The sequence below is a fragment of the Numida meleagris genome, chromosome 3, assembly GCF_002078875.1.
Source record: "Numida meleagris isolate 19003 breed g44 Domestic line chromosome 3, NumMel1.0, whole genome shotgun sequence".
NCBI classification, from domain to species: Eukaryota; Metazoa; Chordata; class Aves; order Galliformes; family Numididae; genus Numida; species Numida meleagris.
The window spans coordinates 20,525,128-20,538,673 of NC_034411.1; the positions used below are offsets into that span (position 1 = coordinate 20,525,128).

Sequence of the window (13,546 nt, forward strand, 5' to 3'; positions counted from 1 at the left end):
GAAGCTTGTGGGTTGAGATTATGATAGGGGGATTGCTCACCAAATCCCATCATGGACAAAAGCAGACTCGGCTTGGAGAAGATTCATTTAATTTATTGTCAGTTACTAACATAGAAGGATACTGAGAAATAAAAATAAAAAGACTTTCCCCCGACTCTGTCCCTTCTTCCCAGGTTCAGATTCACTCCTAGTTCTTCTGCCTGCTGCCCCTCCAAGTTTAGGGGGGATGAGAAATAGGGTTGTGGTCAGTTTTATCATAATCTCTCTCTAAATTCTAGAAACTTATTTAAGATAGCAAAAATAGGCTAGTCTGTCTAATCTGTTTTGAGAATGGGGCTTTCTGTAGGGCTTTTCAGAACAGAAGCTAAACATAAATATAGTATTTCCCTTTGGAGTAACCTCCCTCTTTGCATAGGCTACAGAGATGCAAGTTTCATGTCTTCACGATTTGTTTTGTACTAGGCTTAACTATATACCTATTGACTTTGTGATTTATTTAAATTCCCCAGGTAACTTAATTTTCCAAGGAAATTGAAGAATCTAAACAAAAGCTGCTATGTTTCTGTTGTTTTCAAGTAATCATTCCATAGTTACATCTTTCATTTCTTCCCTGACTAGCGCATCTCACTAGTGCAAGCCAAAGCTCAGAGTTTCTGCTCTTTTGGCCAAAGTCTGGCATTGAGAAACCCAAGCCATACTGGAAGAGACTAATGTATAAACACATGAAAAGTCATTATTAAGGATTCTGTTTTATTCATGTATTAATATTTAAAAGTGATGCCAAGTAGCTGCTTTTCCTGTTTACACTGCAGCAGATTTATCTGTCTGCTTTTGTGAGTAGATATATGAATTCAGCATCCGTCTATGTGCCTTAGGAGGTCTAAGTTAGTGCAGTCCTAAGATCCATCTGGAACATCATCTGTCCATTGTGTTCGCTTGGTTTCAAGACACTAAACCTGCAAGCAGCCTCGCTTCCTGTTACTCTAAAACTCTGCTGCCTCCTTCTTGGCTGCCATCATTTCAACTCTTCTCTTGGTGTAGAGTTAATTCAGTATCTTCAAATTACATAGCTGCTGAGAGACACAATAATATGTAATGAATATGCATTGAACCTTGTTAGTGTTGTCAGCAGCACAGCCCATGGTAGTTGCAACAGGAAAACAGGCTTTTCAAACTACATGTTGAGGCTTTCCGCGAGCTCTTAAGATGAGCAGGGGCAGGCGTGCCCTGTAGCAATCCTCTCCTCCAAACGTCCTGTAGGTGTTAGAAGGAAGGTGTCAGATCACTGCTGAACCTGTTGGTATTTATAAGGGAGGTTGTGGAATATGTAAATCTAAATATATTGGTTTGCATTTGGATTGGTCCTGTGTGGAGCCAGGAGTTGGACTTGATGAACCTTGTGGGTCTCTTTCAACTTGGGATGTTCTATGACTCTCTGATATAACTAATTGATATCCCCTGCTAGTGCTGAAAAGATGGGCTGAGCTGGCTACTGAAGAGAAAGCAGGCATCCCTGCCTGTGCAAGCCATGTGTTCCTGGCCTTCTGCTAAGTGTGCACACAATGTGCAAAGGGGTGCATAGTGCTTCCTATTTTCTGGTCTGGATTGGCACAGCTGGGCTTCCCCTTCCCCAAACTGTCTGCAGAACAGGTATTTCACGTAGGAAGTGTAAAATATTACGGGAAGGATTGAAATTGCCATGTGTTGACTTGAAGGAAAGCTTTTCAAGAGGTAGGGGTTTGTGTACTCTTATGCCCATCGCTTTTTAAAATACACTGTCAAACTTATGGGTGAAATGGTAAGATTAGATTTAATGTTCACCTTTCTAATATAGCACTAAGTAAATTGTTTATGCTTATCTTTAACATCTTTCAGAAGTGATTACACACATAGCACGCAAAGTTTGAATGAAAAGCAAGGACTGTTTGGTATGGGGCAGAGAAAAAAAGGATAAAACAGTGGGAAGCAAAAACCTTTTAGTCTCCTTTAAAATGTTGCCTTTATTTTCCATTGTGTTGGCAGAAAGCAGGGATTTAAAGCTGTGAATTGCCTTGAGGCTGTGTTATCTTCCTCTACATAGCAGCAGTTAGAACTGCTCTTTTTGCAAGTGTTGGGTGAATGAGACAAGGACTCAGAATGATTGGGAAAAGGGAATAAAATAAGCCTACACTTAACAATAATATGGCACGTCTGCTGTACCTGTGTAAAATGGGATCCAAAATAATCATGATAGTTTCCTGAAGCTGCACAGAGTAACACGGGGAGGACATTCTGAGACTTAATTAATTAATGCTTGTAGCATGATGTGAGATCTAGGATGAAAAGTCATATATAACTGCAAAGTCTTAATTTTATGGAGCACAACTGACATTCAGTGGCATTTTCAAGGAAACTGATGTGGAAGTTCACCTGCAATCTACGTTAGAATTCAGATTGTCCTTGTACAAATCCCCTTAAGGATTTTCCTCAAGCTGTTATTTGTGTTTTTTTCCCCTCTTTTCATTTCTTTTTCCCCATTATGACTGTTGAGCTGTGCGAAGACAAAAATCTTAAATAATTGTTTTTATCAGGAAAGTCCTGTACACCACATGTAACTTATGCACCTATACAAACACTATACAGCAAAACCATAACAAAACTACCCTGTTTCAAATTTTACAGAACATTAAAGTCTTGTGGTATATTGCCTGAGTCGCTTAATATTAGATGAGAGAAGTTTTAAGGAGTCCAGAACCACTTTTCTTCATAATATCATTACTGATGTAATTTGTAAAGAGCTGAGGAAGAAGGCTTGTGGCGCAAATATATGTAGTCAGTGTGAATGCTTTAATAGTAAAAACTTCAGATAAAACCAAAGGCAGAACATTTGATAATAACAAGGACATTGTCTTTCTATAACAAGGCAGAACCGATTGCTACCAAATACCCTCAGATGAAAAGTTCAGGCGTATAAATTACCTTTTTTTATGGATAACAACAAAAGTATTCATGGTTCCATTGTATTGGCTTAAAAGTATAGATGCTCTTCTTCACAACACCTGTCATTCTGGACATTGTTAGAATAAAGGGTGTGAAGCTGGACAGACACCAACAGCACTGATGTGGCAGTCCCTATTGTGTTTGTTCTGTCAAAAGCATCACTCTGGCCACCAGCCAATATATCAAATGGAAAATATGGTTTATGACATTAAGAAAAATATAACATCAACCCCCTAGTGCTTCATATTAAAGTATGTGCCTCTACCACTCGCAGGTTTGAGCCTTTAGGCTCTAGGCATCTCATCAGCAGTCAGTGGAAAACTGCTCCTCTGTGGTGGAAATCTGCCTGTGGTGCTTCCTTTAAGCATATTCATGGAGTTTGGCTGTGTGAGTAAATCAGTTGTAACTGCAGAGATGCAAACCCCAGCCAGAACGTGCATTTGCCTTTGCTGGCCCTTCAGCTTCTCTCAGACATTCCTCCTCCAGGTTGAACCCAATAGGACATTGCCCATTCCTTTGTGACCAAGGTATACTCAGCATAACATATCTGCAGCATCTCGGTGACCCATTGCTGGAGGACGTGGTGCTACCTTAATACAGTTCTGGATTTCATGTACCTTGTAATCTTTGCTGATGTATGGGCCCTGCCCTCTCTCCCATCAGCTCTCTACAATGTGTGCCCCACTCAGCTCAACCCCAGAACATACAATAAATGTGAGTTTTACCAAGGAGGACATGTAATTGTTTTTCAGTGGGCCTCAGGTACTATATCTCATACCTTTTTTTGTACCTAAGATAAATGCTATTAAATTTCTTTGCACCATGTTCTGCATCTCTTATTTTGAAGAGTTAGTCCAGCTCATCATATCCAAATGACTATTTAAAGCAAAAAGTCATGTTCAGGTTAAGTAAGGAAGGCAGATTTGAACTGACCAAAACCTAAGTTTGGAGAAAGCAGTCCTGTCAGGTGTCTTGTTTTCTACAATTCCATCTCCATCCCTTTCTCATGGTGAGGAATAAAATACATGGTTAAAAGTGAAAAAGAAATGTAGAAGAAAAATCAAAGGTGAGAAACTACAGTTAATTATACAGTAGGTCTTGTGAGTGTTGTAAGAGATAAAATATTAATGTTAGGAAAACATGTTGACATCATCCTCTAGACGGTGTCTATAGTGGAATGTCATGTCATTGATATTTTGGTTTATCTGATTTATTTAGTCATGCAGAAAAATCTCTTTTTGGATTTCAATGGTTCTTAGCACAAAATAGACAAATAATACAGCTGCAACAATGTGGCACTCGGTGACATTAGATGAATTTTAAATATGATGTTTGCCCTTATGTTAAAAAAGAAAAGAAAACCTTACAGAAGTGGCATAAAACAGGCTACTGAAGTGTAGACTTCACTCAAAAAGGATTTTTACAAGTTTTGCCAGTGCTGCATTGCTGTTTAAAAGTGTACTTGCTCCCAAAAGCCAGCACAGCTACTGAATGCAGCTGGCTCAGTGTGCTTGGTGCCGTTCTGCTGCTCCATGCCTCCTCGTTTCCTTTGTGGTGCTTTGTCTTCCAATCAAAGCTGGGGACCGAGGCTCCTGCTGAGGCTGCAGCAGGTCCCCCAGATGCCCAGGTGTGCCAGGGAGGAAAGCTGACTGCTGTATAAACGAGCACCAGCCCCACTCGACAGATTCAGCTGCGTGCAGTTCACAGTTCCTCACGTGCTCTGCCAGGGAGGAGAAAAATGAATTGCAATATGATACTTGTAGATCAGGTATTAATTGTTGCGGTTTGCAGAACATTTTAAACTCCTTAGATTACTGCTTTTTCTAAAGGTTCCTCACAAAGCATTTTCCACAAGCTCCTGTAGGAGCAGTCACATAGGAGATGTCTCGGTTATGTGCTGAGTGGAGCAGGGTGTGCAAATGAGTTTTTCTTTTAAAAAAAAAAAAAAAAGCTGCTAGCATGGTACTTTTAAGAAAGGACGGGCACAGAGAGGATAGCCAGCTAGTGTTTGATGTAGGTGACAAAACTACCACTGTCTTTAAAAGTAAATGACAAGAACATTCTTAAAGTTGCAGAAAGAGCATTGAGTTTGCCAGGAGTCTAACAAAGAAAGAACATTTGAAGAGCATGTACTGAAAGGCAGTGCTTCTACGAATAAGTCGTTTCCTAAAATTTTGTGCTCTACTTTGTAACTTAAGTCCTAGCTATTTTATCTTTTCAATATTTTTCCTAAGATAAACAACATAGCAAACTCAGATATAATTAATTTCTTAAGATCATTTGCTAGCCACTTTTGAATGACTGCACCAGCTCCTCTCAGGTGGGGGAGAGTCCCTTTTCCTCTTATACAAAGACAATTTTGAATAATATGCACTTCATAAAAATGGTTTTAAATGACATTATGTTTGGTAAGGAAACTTTTGGTTTTGAAAATGTAAAATATGTATATATTTCAATGCTGTTTAGTTTTTTTTTTTAACAATTTGGTCGTTATGTGTCATAAAAATTATACCATAAAAAATTACCAGTTGTCTAATACATGTTACTGCTGTTGAAGGCTTGTTAGGTAATATTAATCATTGTAATAATGAAAAATCGGTGTTGAAAGGCATTTTAAAATTTCCAAAATGAAATGGAAAGAAGTTCTTAAAATGTAAAATCTTAAAAAGTGGAATTTACCAAACATTTTAATGAAAACTCAAAAATTAATTTTTACACAGATTAGGAGGAAAATAAGTAAGTGACATCAATTTCTGGTAAAACTGAAAAAAACTTGTTTACTTTTAGGCAAGATCATTTCTGGCAAAATGAGAAACACTTTGATTTCTATTTGCTTTACCTTTGAGTTTTTTCAGTACTATCATGGGAATAATTTATATTCCAGTCCACACTGCTAGAGGAAGGAATGGAGTCATAGATTACCTGTGTATCTGTAAGTTATATCCTTGTGAATTTGAGCATAAGGCTTTAGGAATAGAGTAGATTTTAAAAATGAAAAAGAAACCGTGTGCATAACACAAGCTTGAGAAGGAAGGCAACCCAAAGGATAATTTAGGGATTGTATATGAAAATGAACCCAGTGCAATTTTGAGAGGGAAGGCAGTGGCTAAGAAGTATGCTGGAAATAAGCATGAACATCTGAGTTTTGTCAAGGTGGAGGTGTTCACTGTGTTTCCAGAAAAATGGAAAGTTGTGGGACTGGCAAAGCGAATAATGTCAAAGGTAAGGGCAAAATGAGGATCTTTGTAAAACCCCAAACATTCCCAGCTTTCCTGTCACTTGTGGAGGAAATGTCTTCCTTGATGGAGAATTTTGAAAACTGACACTGGAGGATGGTTGGATTAATATTCTGACTGCTAGGAGATGATAGCTTCCTCCTCCCTTGACCAGGGTGAGTTCAGTATCTCTGCTTCTGTAGAAAAGAGAATGTCATACAGAATTACCTTCTGATCATTTATGTCTGGAGGATATGAAATAACCAGTACCATTAGCAGTGTGATTGTCTCTGATGCCCTCTCTGATATTTAGTTAGAGTCTCACAGAAAAAAAAAAATGAGCCAGCTTTTTCATCAGATATCAAAGATACCTGCTGAATAGGGGCTACTGTACAAAGAGGCGATAGGGAGAAAGCAGAAATCAGAGCCTCACCTTAACACGACTGGATGATGATTTATTGAGTGCTGATGATGACCCCTGAAGAAGGAGCAGGTACTGAAGCTCTCAGTTGGGCAGCTCCTGAGAGGTTCAGGGTTCTGATGTATCCATCGTGTTTTGAACTCATGCCCCGAGACCTGGGCAAATGGGCAGCATTTTCAACAGCCTTGAAAAAAGAGTAAAAGCCCAGAGTGGCAACACTGGAAAGTACAGCTTCATAAGATCGATAGATTAAAAGATGACTAGGTTGTGTATTTTTATGCACATTAAACATCTGTGCAGAGAGTCCACTCACACAGAGTATTATTGACAGCTACAGATCAGTGTTAATTTTTTATCATTTTCAACATACAAAGACCTCTTGATCCTGTTGTCATCTCAGGGGCACTTCAAGTGGTTGGCAGCAATCATGGTGGGCATGTGAAATCAACAGCCGTGCCCATGCCCAGAGGACCGAGGGGAAGGCCAAGCACCTTGTGTCCCAGCCATCACTGCCTTTGAAAGGCATGAAAGAGCGTGCCCATTTGTTTCCAGACTTTAAGTGACTTCTGTGCTCATGAATTAAAAAATAAACAAACAAAAAAGGCAATCTGAAGCAAATATCGATGGATACATTATTCATGATTCGTGCTCTCTTGTTTTATGCTTTGAAAATGTGTTAAAACAAGGTTTTGTTTCAAATAACTTTTATCCTAATTTACAGTTGGAGCTGTGGAATTAGCTGGGCAGGGTGCATTTGTTGCTGCTAACAGCTTACACTTCCACTGGCAGCGTGTAAAGCCTTTCACACAACAAAAGCAGAGGTGCTACCCTGCATCTCAGAGTGGTGACGCTGCCAGTGCTGTCGGAGGGAAGGGACAGGGCTACCCAAAGCAAGGGGTGGTTGGTAGGTAGCTCTGGGCTGCAGTATGGGGATGCTGACACAGCTACCTCTAGTCTGGGTGTGCAGTGTTTATGTTAAAAGGATAGACATTACAGGAGGAGTGTGAGAGTGCACACACACATTGTTTGCTGGATGATTCTTAATTTAATGACTGAATGAGTGAGACTGCTTCGCAGTAGGAGACAGAGAAAGGAGGGCATGGGACTGCAGTCCATCAACTTTCATGGTCAGTCAGTCTTCAGCTACGAATATCTTAATGTTTGCGTTAAGATTTTATTTTGTTGGCTTGCTTTTAATGGTAAACGAAATCTGGCCTGTTAGCAGTGTGTAAACGTGGGATATATGAGTTCATGGCTTTGCAAACAAAGACTGGGAGAACATTTCATGCAAGGATTGTGATCTCGTGCCTGTTTAAGACGGTGCAGTTGTCCACTGAAGCCAAAGGTTACCGTGCTATCCTTTGCAAGCTGTGTGTTTGCCATTTGTCTTTAACCATTCCAGCAGGGCAGTATTTCTAGGCTAGGAAATTAAATAATTCTTAAAATAAATCACTGAGACTGCCATCCGTCCTCTTTTTAGGATCAACCTCTGAGCTGAGTAAATTCACAGATGGCAATGGCAGCAGTGCAGGGGGAGAAAGCGTGGCTTCATTTTCTGGGAGGCCATCCCCTGAGCTTACTTCAAAACCAAACCAAACAAAAATACATGTAAACCATTTGCTCTTCAAGAAGTATCTGTAGGAGCCAGGGATAAAAGTCATCCCTGGAAGGAATGGTTTAGCAGTCTCCAGAGAACACAGCGAACTGCAGGCAAGGAAATCCCTCCAGCCTTGTTTCATTTCAAAGGGTGGCGAGGATTGTAAATAATTAAATCTTGGGGTTTAGTGGAAAAAACTGTAGAGGGTGATGAAAAATATGCCATTTTTCTGTTACAAAAAAAATCAAGTATTTTGTAGTACTGTTGTCACAAAAGCCCACCCTGATCACACGAGTGATAAGAAAGCAGAGCCATTACTTTTTGTACAGTGTTTGTAATGATGTGTTTGTACCTTCTGAGAGCCCCTGTGTGGTGGTTCAGGGGCAGTATTTTAATGTCGTGTGCTCCCTTCCTTCCTCCTCCACCCCAAAACCATGGAATGTAAATTTTAGGCTTTTAAAAGTTCTGTTTTGAAAACCTAATAGATAACTGCCCTCATAAAAACTATTAATACAGACCACATCCAATTGTAAAGCTAATTTTAATCATGTTTTGTGCCAACATAATTTCTGATGCCAGATTTTTATGCTGAGCATGAACTTCAATTTGAGCTCTGTTCTTTAACCTGCAGTTCATAATTCTGCATTCGGCCGTATAGGTTTTTGGCTATGGCAGTTTGAACGCTTCTACTTTCAAAGATCTAAGCCATAAATGTTTATTAAAAGAATCTATAATGAAATCAGTTTTGTTATTTTTTTAATGGCTGCCTTGAGTATGTTGGATGACTGAACGCGCGTTGTTAATCATTAAGCTCTCATGTTACAAAAAGTGTTTGATAGTATTGCCATCTAGGGGCTGAACGAAATTCTCCGTACTGAAATAAACCGTAATTGAACAGGTGCTGCTATTGACAATATACATATGTTTTTGCTTTATAGCCCACATGCTTTCCATATTTCTTATGACAAAAGATATCTCTAAATGTCCCACAGCAGCCAGAGCTTTTTTATATATAATCTGTTCGAGGTGATTGCTATTTGCATTTGAGCTTATGCTTTTTTGGCAACGATGACTGGGAATTCCTAACAAAGAATTATACTTTTTTGCATTATTAATCTTGCTAGTGTTTGCCCTGTTTAACAGAAAAAGGAATCATTTATCAGAAAAGTATGTTTATAATCTGTACTTGTGGCATCTTCAAATTTAATATTCATAATGGTCACTCAAATGCTGTGCTATATTTATCTAAAAGACTAACTCATTGTTGTGAGGAAATAACTACTTAAATATTGATGATCCAACTTTTAATATTTAAAAAAAGAAATTAATATTTCTTTAAAATTTGTTTCTGAGTCTGTTCTCCTAACAAATGTTTAAATATTAAACAATTGAAAGTGTTAGCATTTAACAACTTAATACAACTTACTGAAGGAGGGAAATTGGCTGCAGCTTTCTGCCGCGCGAAGGAAGCTGAATTCCTGCGCTCCCGTTCTTTGTATTGGTAGAACTAATGCAAAAGCACTGCTAAGAATGGAATTTAATACATCGGTGATCAGCACATCCCCTTTCCTCCCCTGATGAGACGCATCTGAAGAGTCTCTTAGTGAAACATGCTGCTCCCCTTCTTTGTTAGGCGCCTTGCCTTCCATGGCTGCTGGAAGCAGTGCTGTGCTGCGCTGCCTTCCTGCAGGGTTAGGTCTCTGTCAGCTGCTGTTTGGGGCAAGCTGCAGTGCCAGTGCAGTGGTCCCTCCTCTCCATGGCTGTTGCCTGTCTGCCCACATCCACCCTTATGGCTGTGAGCGGGCCCCAGCCCCTCCAGAAAGTCTCAGCCCTGTATCCTGCACAGCCACACGCCTTGCAGCCGGCCTCGGCCTCTGCTTGGCCTCAAGGGACATCCTGACAGAGCAGGAATACCAAAACCAGTTTATTTTCTCTACTTCTTCCTCCCTTTTTCTCATCCCACTTTTAAGCATTTTGTTTTCAGTAAGGAAATGAGACTGTACTCTTGGAAACACCATAATCTTTTTACACAGGTGGATAGCGATAGGACAAAGGAAAATGGTTTGGACTATGCAGGACTACCCAGAAATCAGCTCCAAAGACTCCACCCTATTGTCAGATATTTTAAAAAATCCTAACAGTTTCTTTCTGAGATTCAGCCATGGAAATCCACAGTAAAATCCTGGTAACCAGCTGGGGTTTTCTGCAAAGCGGTCAGAAGAGACCCAGAGCTGAGACCTCATTTTCCAAGTGACATAAACCACAGATGCTGATTACTTTTTTAACTAACTCAAACATCTGTATTCTTGCTTCAGGGAAGAAAGCATCAAGCTCATTTATTTGGATTGAAACCTTTCACAACATATCATGTTCATGTCATAGCTGTAAACAGTGCCGGACAGGTTTCAAGCCCCTGGACATCTGTGCGCACATTGGAAGCTTCACCCAGTGGCCTGAGCAACTTCACTGTGGAAAAGAAAGAAAACGGCAGGGCTCTGTTGCTGAAATGGTCAGAGCCTTCCGAACCCAACGGCATAATTAAGGTAATCTCTGTGTTAACGGTTTGCTTGATCAAAAAAAGATAAACCGTGAATATCAAATATTTTTTTTGCTGGAAAAGACTCAATCAAATCCATTATGCTTTAAAATAAGACAGAAGTCCTACGTAAGCACCAAGCACGGAGAGAGCACTCATGGCTTGTGGTTGTATTCAAATGAGAATTAACATTCCTGTGCTAGCCCCAACTGGAAAAGTTCATTTGCGGTCAGCCAAACTGCTAATCTAATGGATAGAAAGCTATGCATGAAAACTCATTGTCTTAGATAGCTTTAGCCCCTTACTCTAGACATTGCCAAAATACACTTCTAGAAACTTCAGGTTTGATGGAATGTTCTTCTGAAATTTGTGCCTTCTTTTAACACAGTGGTTCCAACTGATTGTAAATTAGTTACCTGAAAGGAGATAGAGGGAGGGAGGGGGAGTTTTTGGATTTTTTTTCTTCTGAAATGGTTTTCTCTAGAGTTAGTCTGCAAGAAGCTTTGTGCTAATCTATAAGAGACTTGCTCTAAAACGTGATAACAAACAAACGTAATGAAAAGTGTCACTAGATGATTTATTGCTACAACCAAAATGAAAAAAAAATCATGAAAATTGGATCAAAACGTTGTTTTTGTATCAATTATCTGTTTGTGTGATGATTGGTACTATCAAGGAAGTCCGCTTCTGGATGGTTGGTTGATAGTCCCCACCCTGTTGTAAAGATTAAGGCATCTCATCTATAGCTTGTTTACAAATATTTTCATTTATAGATTTCTGTCCTTTTATCCTGACTTCTGTCCTTCTTTCCCTCTCAGTCTTTCTTTTTTCTTTTTCTCCAGACCTACAATATTTTCAGTGATGACAACCTGGAGTACAGTGGTTTATCTCGCCAGTTCCTGTTTAGGCGCCTTGAGCCGTACACGCTCTATACCCTACTATTGGAAGCTTGTAATACAGCAGGCTGCACTCGTTCTCCACCCCAGCCTATCCGAACTGATGAAGCACCTCCAGTGTCTCAGATGGCACCCATAATCCAGGCAGTGAATGCTACCAACATTGAGCTGAGCTGGCTGGAGCCAATTAATCCAAATGGAAAAATAATTCGCTATGAAGTTATTCACAGATGCACAAAAGAAAATGCTGCAGGCTACAGAGCAACAATGGAAGATGAGAAAATTGTTTTCACAGAATATAACACTGAAAGTAATACGTTTATATATAATGATAAAGGTTTGCAGCCGTGGACAAGGTACGAATACAAAATACGCACCTGGAATGCAGCGGGCTACACCGACAGCTCTTGGACAGCGGCCATGACCAGTCAAACTGCCCCAAAAGGTCTCGCTGCCCCTAGGTTATCATTAGAGTCAGTTAAGCCCCGCAAGGTGCTCATCTCATGGGATGCGCCGGCACAGCCCAATGGCATTCTTCAATCATACAGGCTGCTAAAAAATGACGTTCTCTATCCTTTCAGCTTTGATGCTGCTACCTTCAACTATACGGATGAGGACTTACTACCCTATTCTGTGTACAGTTACGCAATAGTTGCCTGTACAATGGGAGGCTGCTCTACCAGTGAACCAGCTGCAATACGGACACTGGAAGCAGCTCCCGTGTTCGTGGATCCACCGTTTCTGCAGGCTGTCAGTTCCACTCAGGTTAATGCATCCTGGGCACCTCCCCAAATACAAAATGGAGATATCACCAAGTACATTTTGAAATTAAACAATGAAGAGTATTATCCTGGCAAAAGCTTGCAAATGTTGATTTCTAATCTGCAGCCTTACACACAGTATGATTTTGAATTGGTTGCCTGTACCGCTGGGGGCTGCACATCTAGCACAGTCCAGTCAGTGATGACCATGGAGGCTCCACCATTAAATATGGAGGCTCCCAGGCTGCTTGTCATGGGCTCAGAGTCAATTGAGATCACGTGGAGAAGACCAGCTAACCCCAATGGTAAAATCACAAGCTACGAGCTAAGGAGGGATGATGTTCTTGTTTACTCAGGTCTGGAAACTCGCTACCTTGATTTCACTTTAACACCAGGCATGGAGTACAGCTACACTGTCACTGCAAATAACAGTCAAGGGAGTGTGACCAGCCCATCAGCTCAGATAAAAACCAACCCCTCTGCTCCTTCTGGGATGTTGCCTCCTAGGTTGCAAGCATGGTCCTCAAAGGAAATTCTGGTAGCCTGGGATCCTCCTATCAAAGTAAATGGTGACATTAAAAATTACACAATCTCCATCCACAAGCCTGCTGAAACAGGAAAGAAAACTGTTGACTTTGATGCATCTCATAGTTCTTTTGTGAGACGCTCCTTCATAGTGGCAGGGCTACAGCCCTACAGTTGGTAAGTCTGGAAGATAATGTTTGTTAAATGAATGCTGCAAGTTGAATCAGTAGTCTGGCAGACGGATTAACTCTCTATTTTGAACAGCTGGTCAGACCCATGGGTTTTCGTTCCTAAAAGGTACATGATAAAGCCAAGATATTTTAATTTGTAGTAACACCAGCTATATATCATCTTGATGAAGCGCATGGGCTTGACCTGGTTCTAATTGATACACAGGGTGGTTCAGTACTCTGCCACAGGCTCCAGAACCTGTAGTCTTGTATATCTTTTGCAAGATGTCTACATACAAGGATAAATAGGGTTTTAGCTGACAAAGTTAGGATGGGGAAACAGAATACTTGTTAGCTAGCCCATTTGCAGCATAGCTGAGCATCAGCAAAGTAACACCAGGAGCATGCTTGCCCCTTTGAACTGAAAAAGAGGTACTTGTGTTTAT

At 40.4% G+C, this 13,546-nt stretch overlaps 1 protein-coding gene across 1 annotated transcript in view; it reads left to right on the top strand.

Moving 5' to 3' along the window:
* USH2A (usherin) overlaps positions 1 to 13,546 on the top strand; it is a 373,387-nt gene that overhangs the window by 336,407 nt on the left and 23,434 nt on the right. Inside the window, exons 61-62 of the mRNA XM_021393255.1 lie at positions 10,528 to 10,755; positions 11,591 to 13,107. Coding sequence (XP_021248930.1) covers positions 10,528 to 10,755; positions 11,591 to 13,107 — 1,745 coding nt within the window. The remainder of the gene's footprint in view (positions 1 to 10,527; positions 10,756 to 11,590; positions 13,108 to 13,546) is intronic.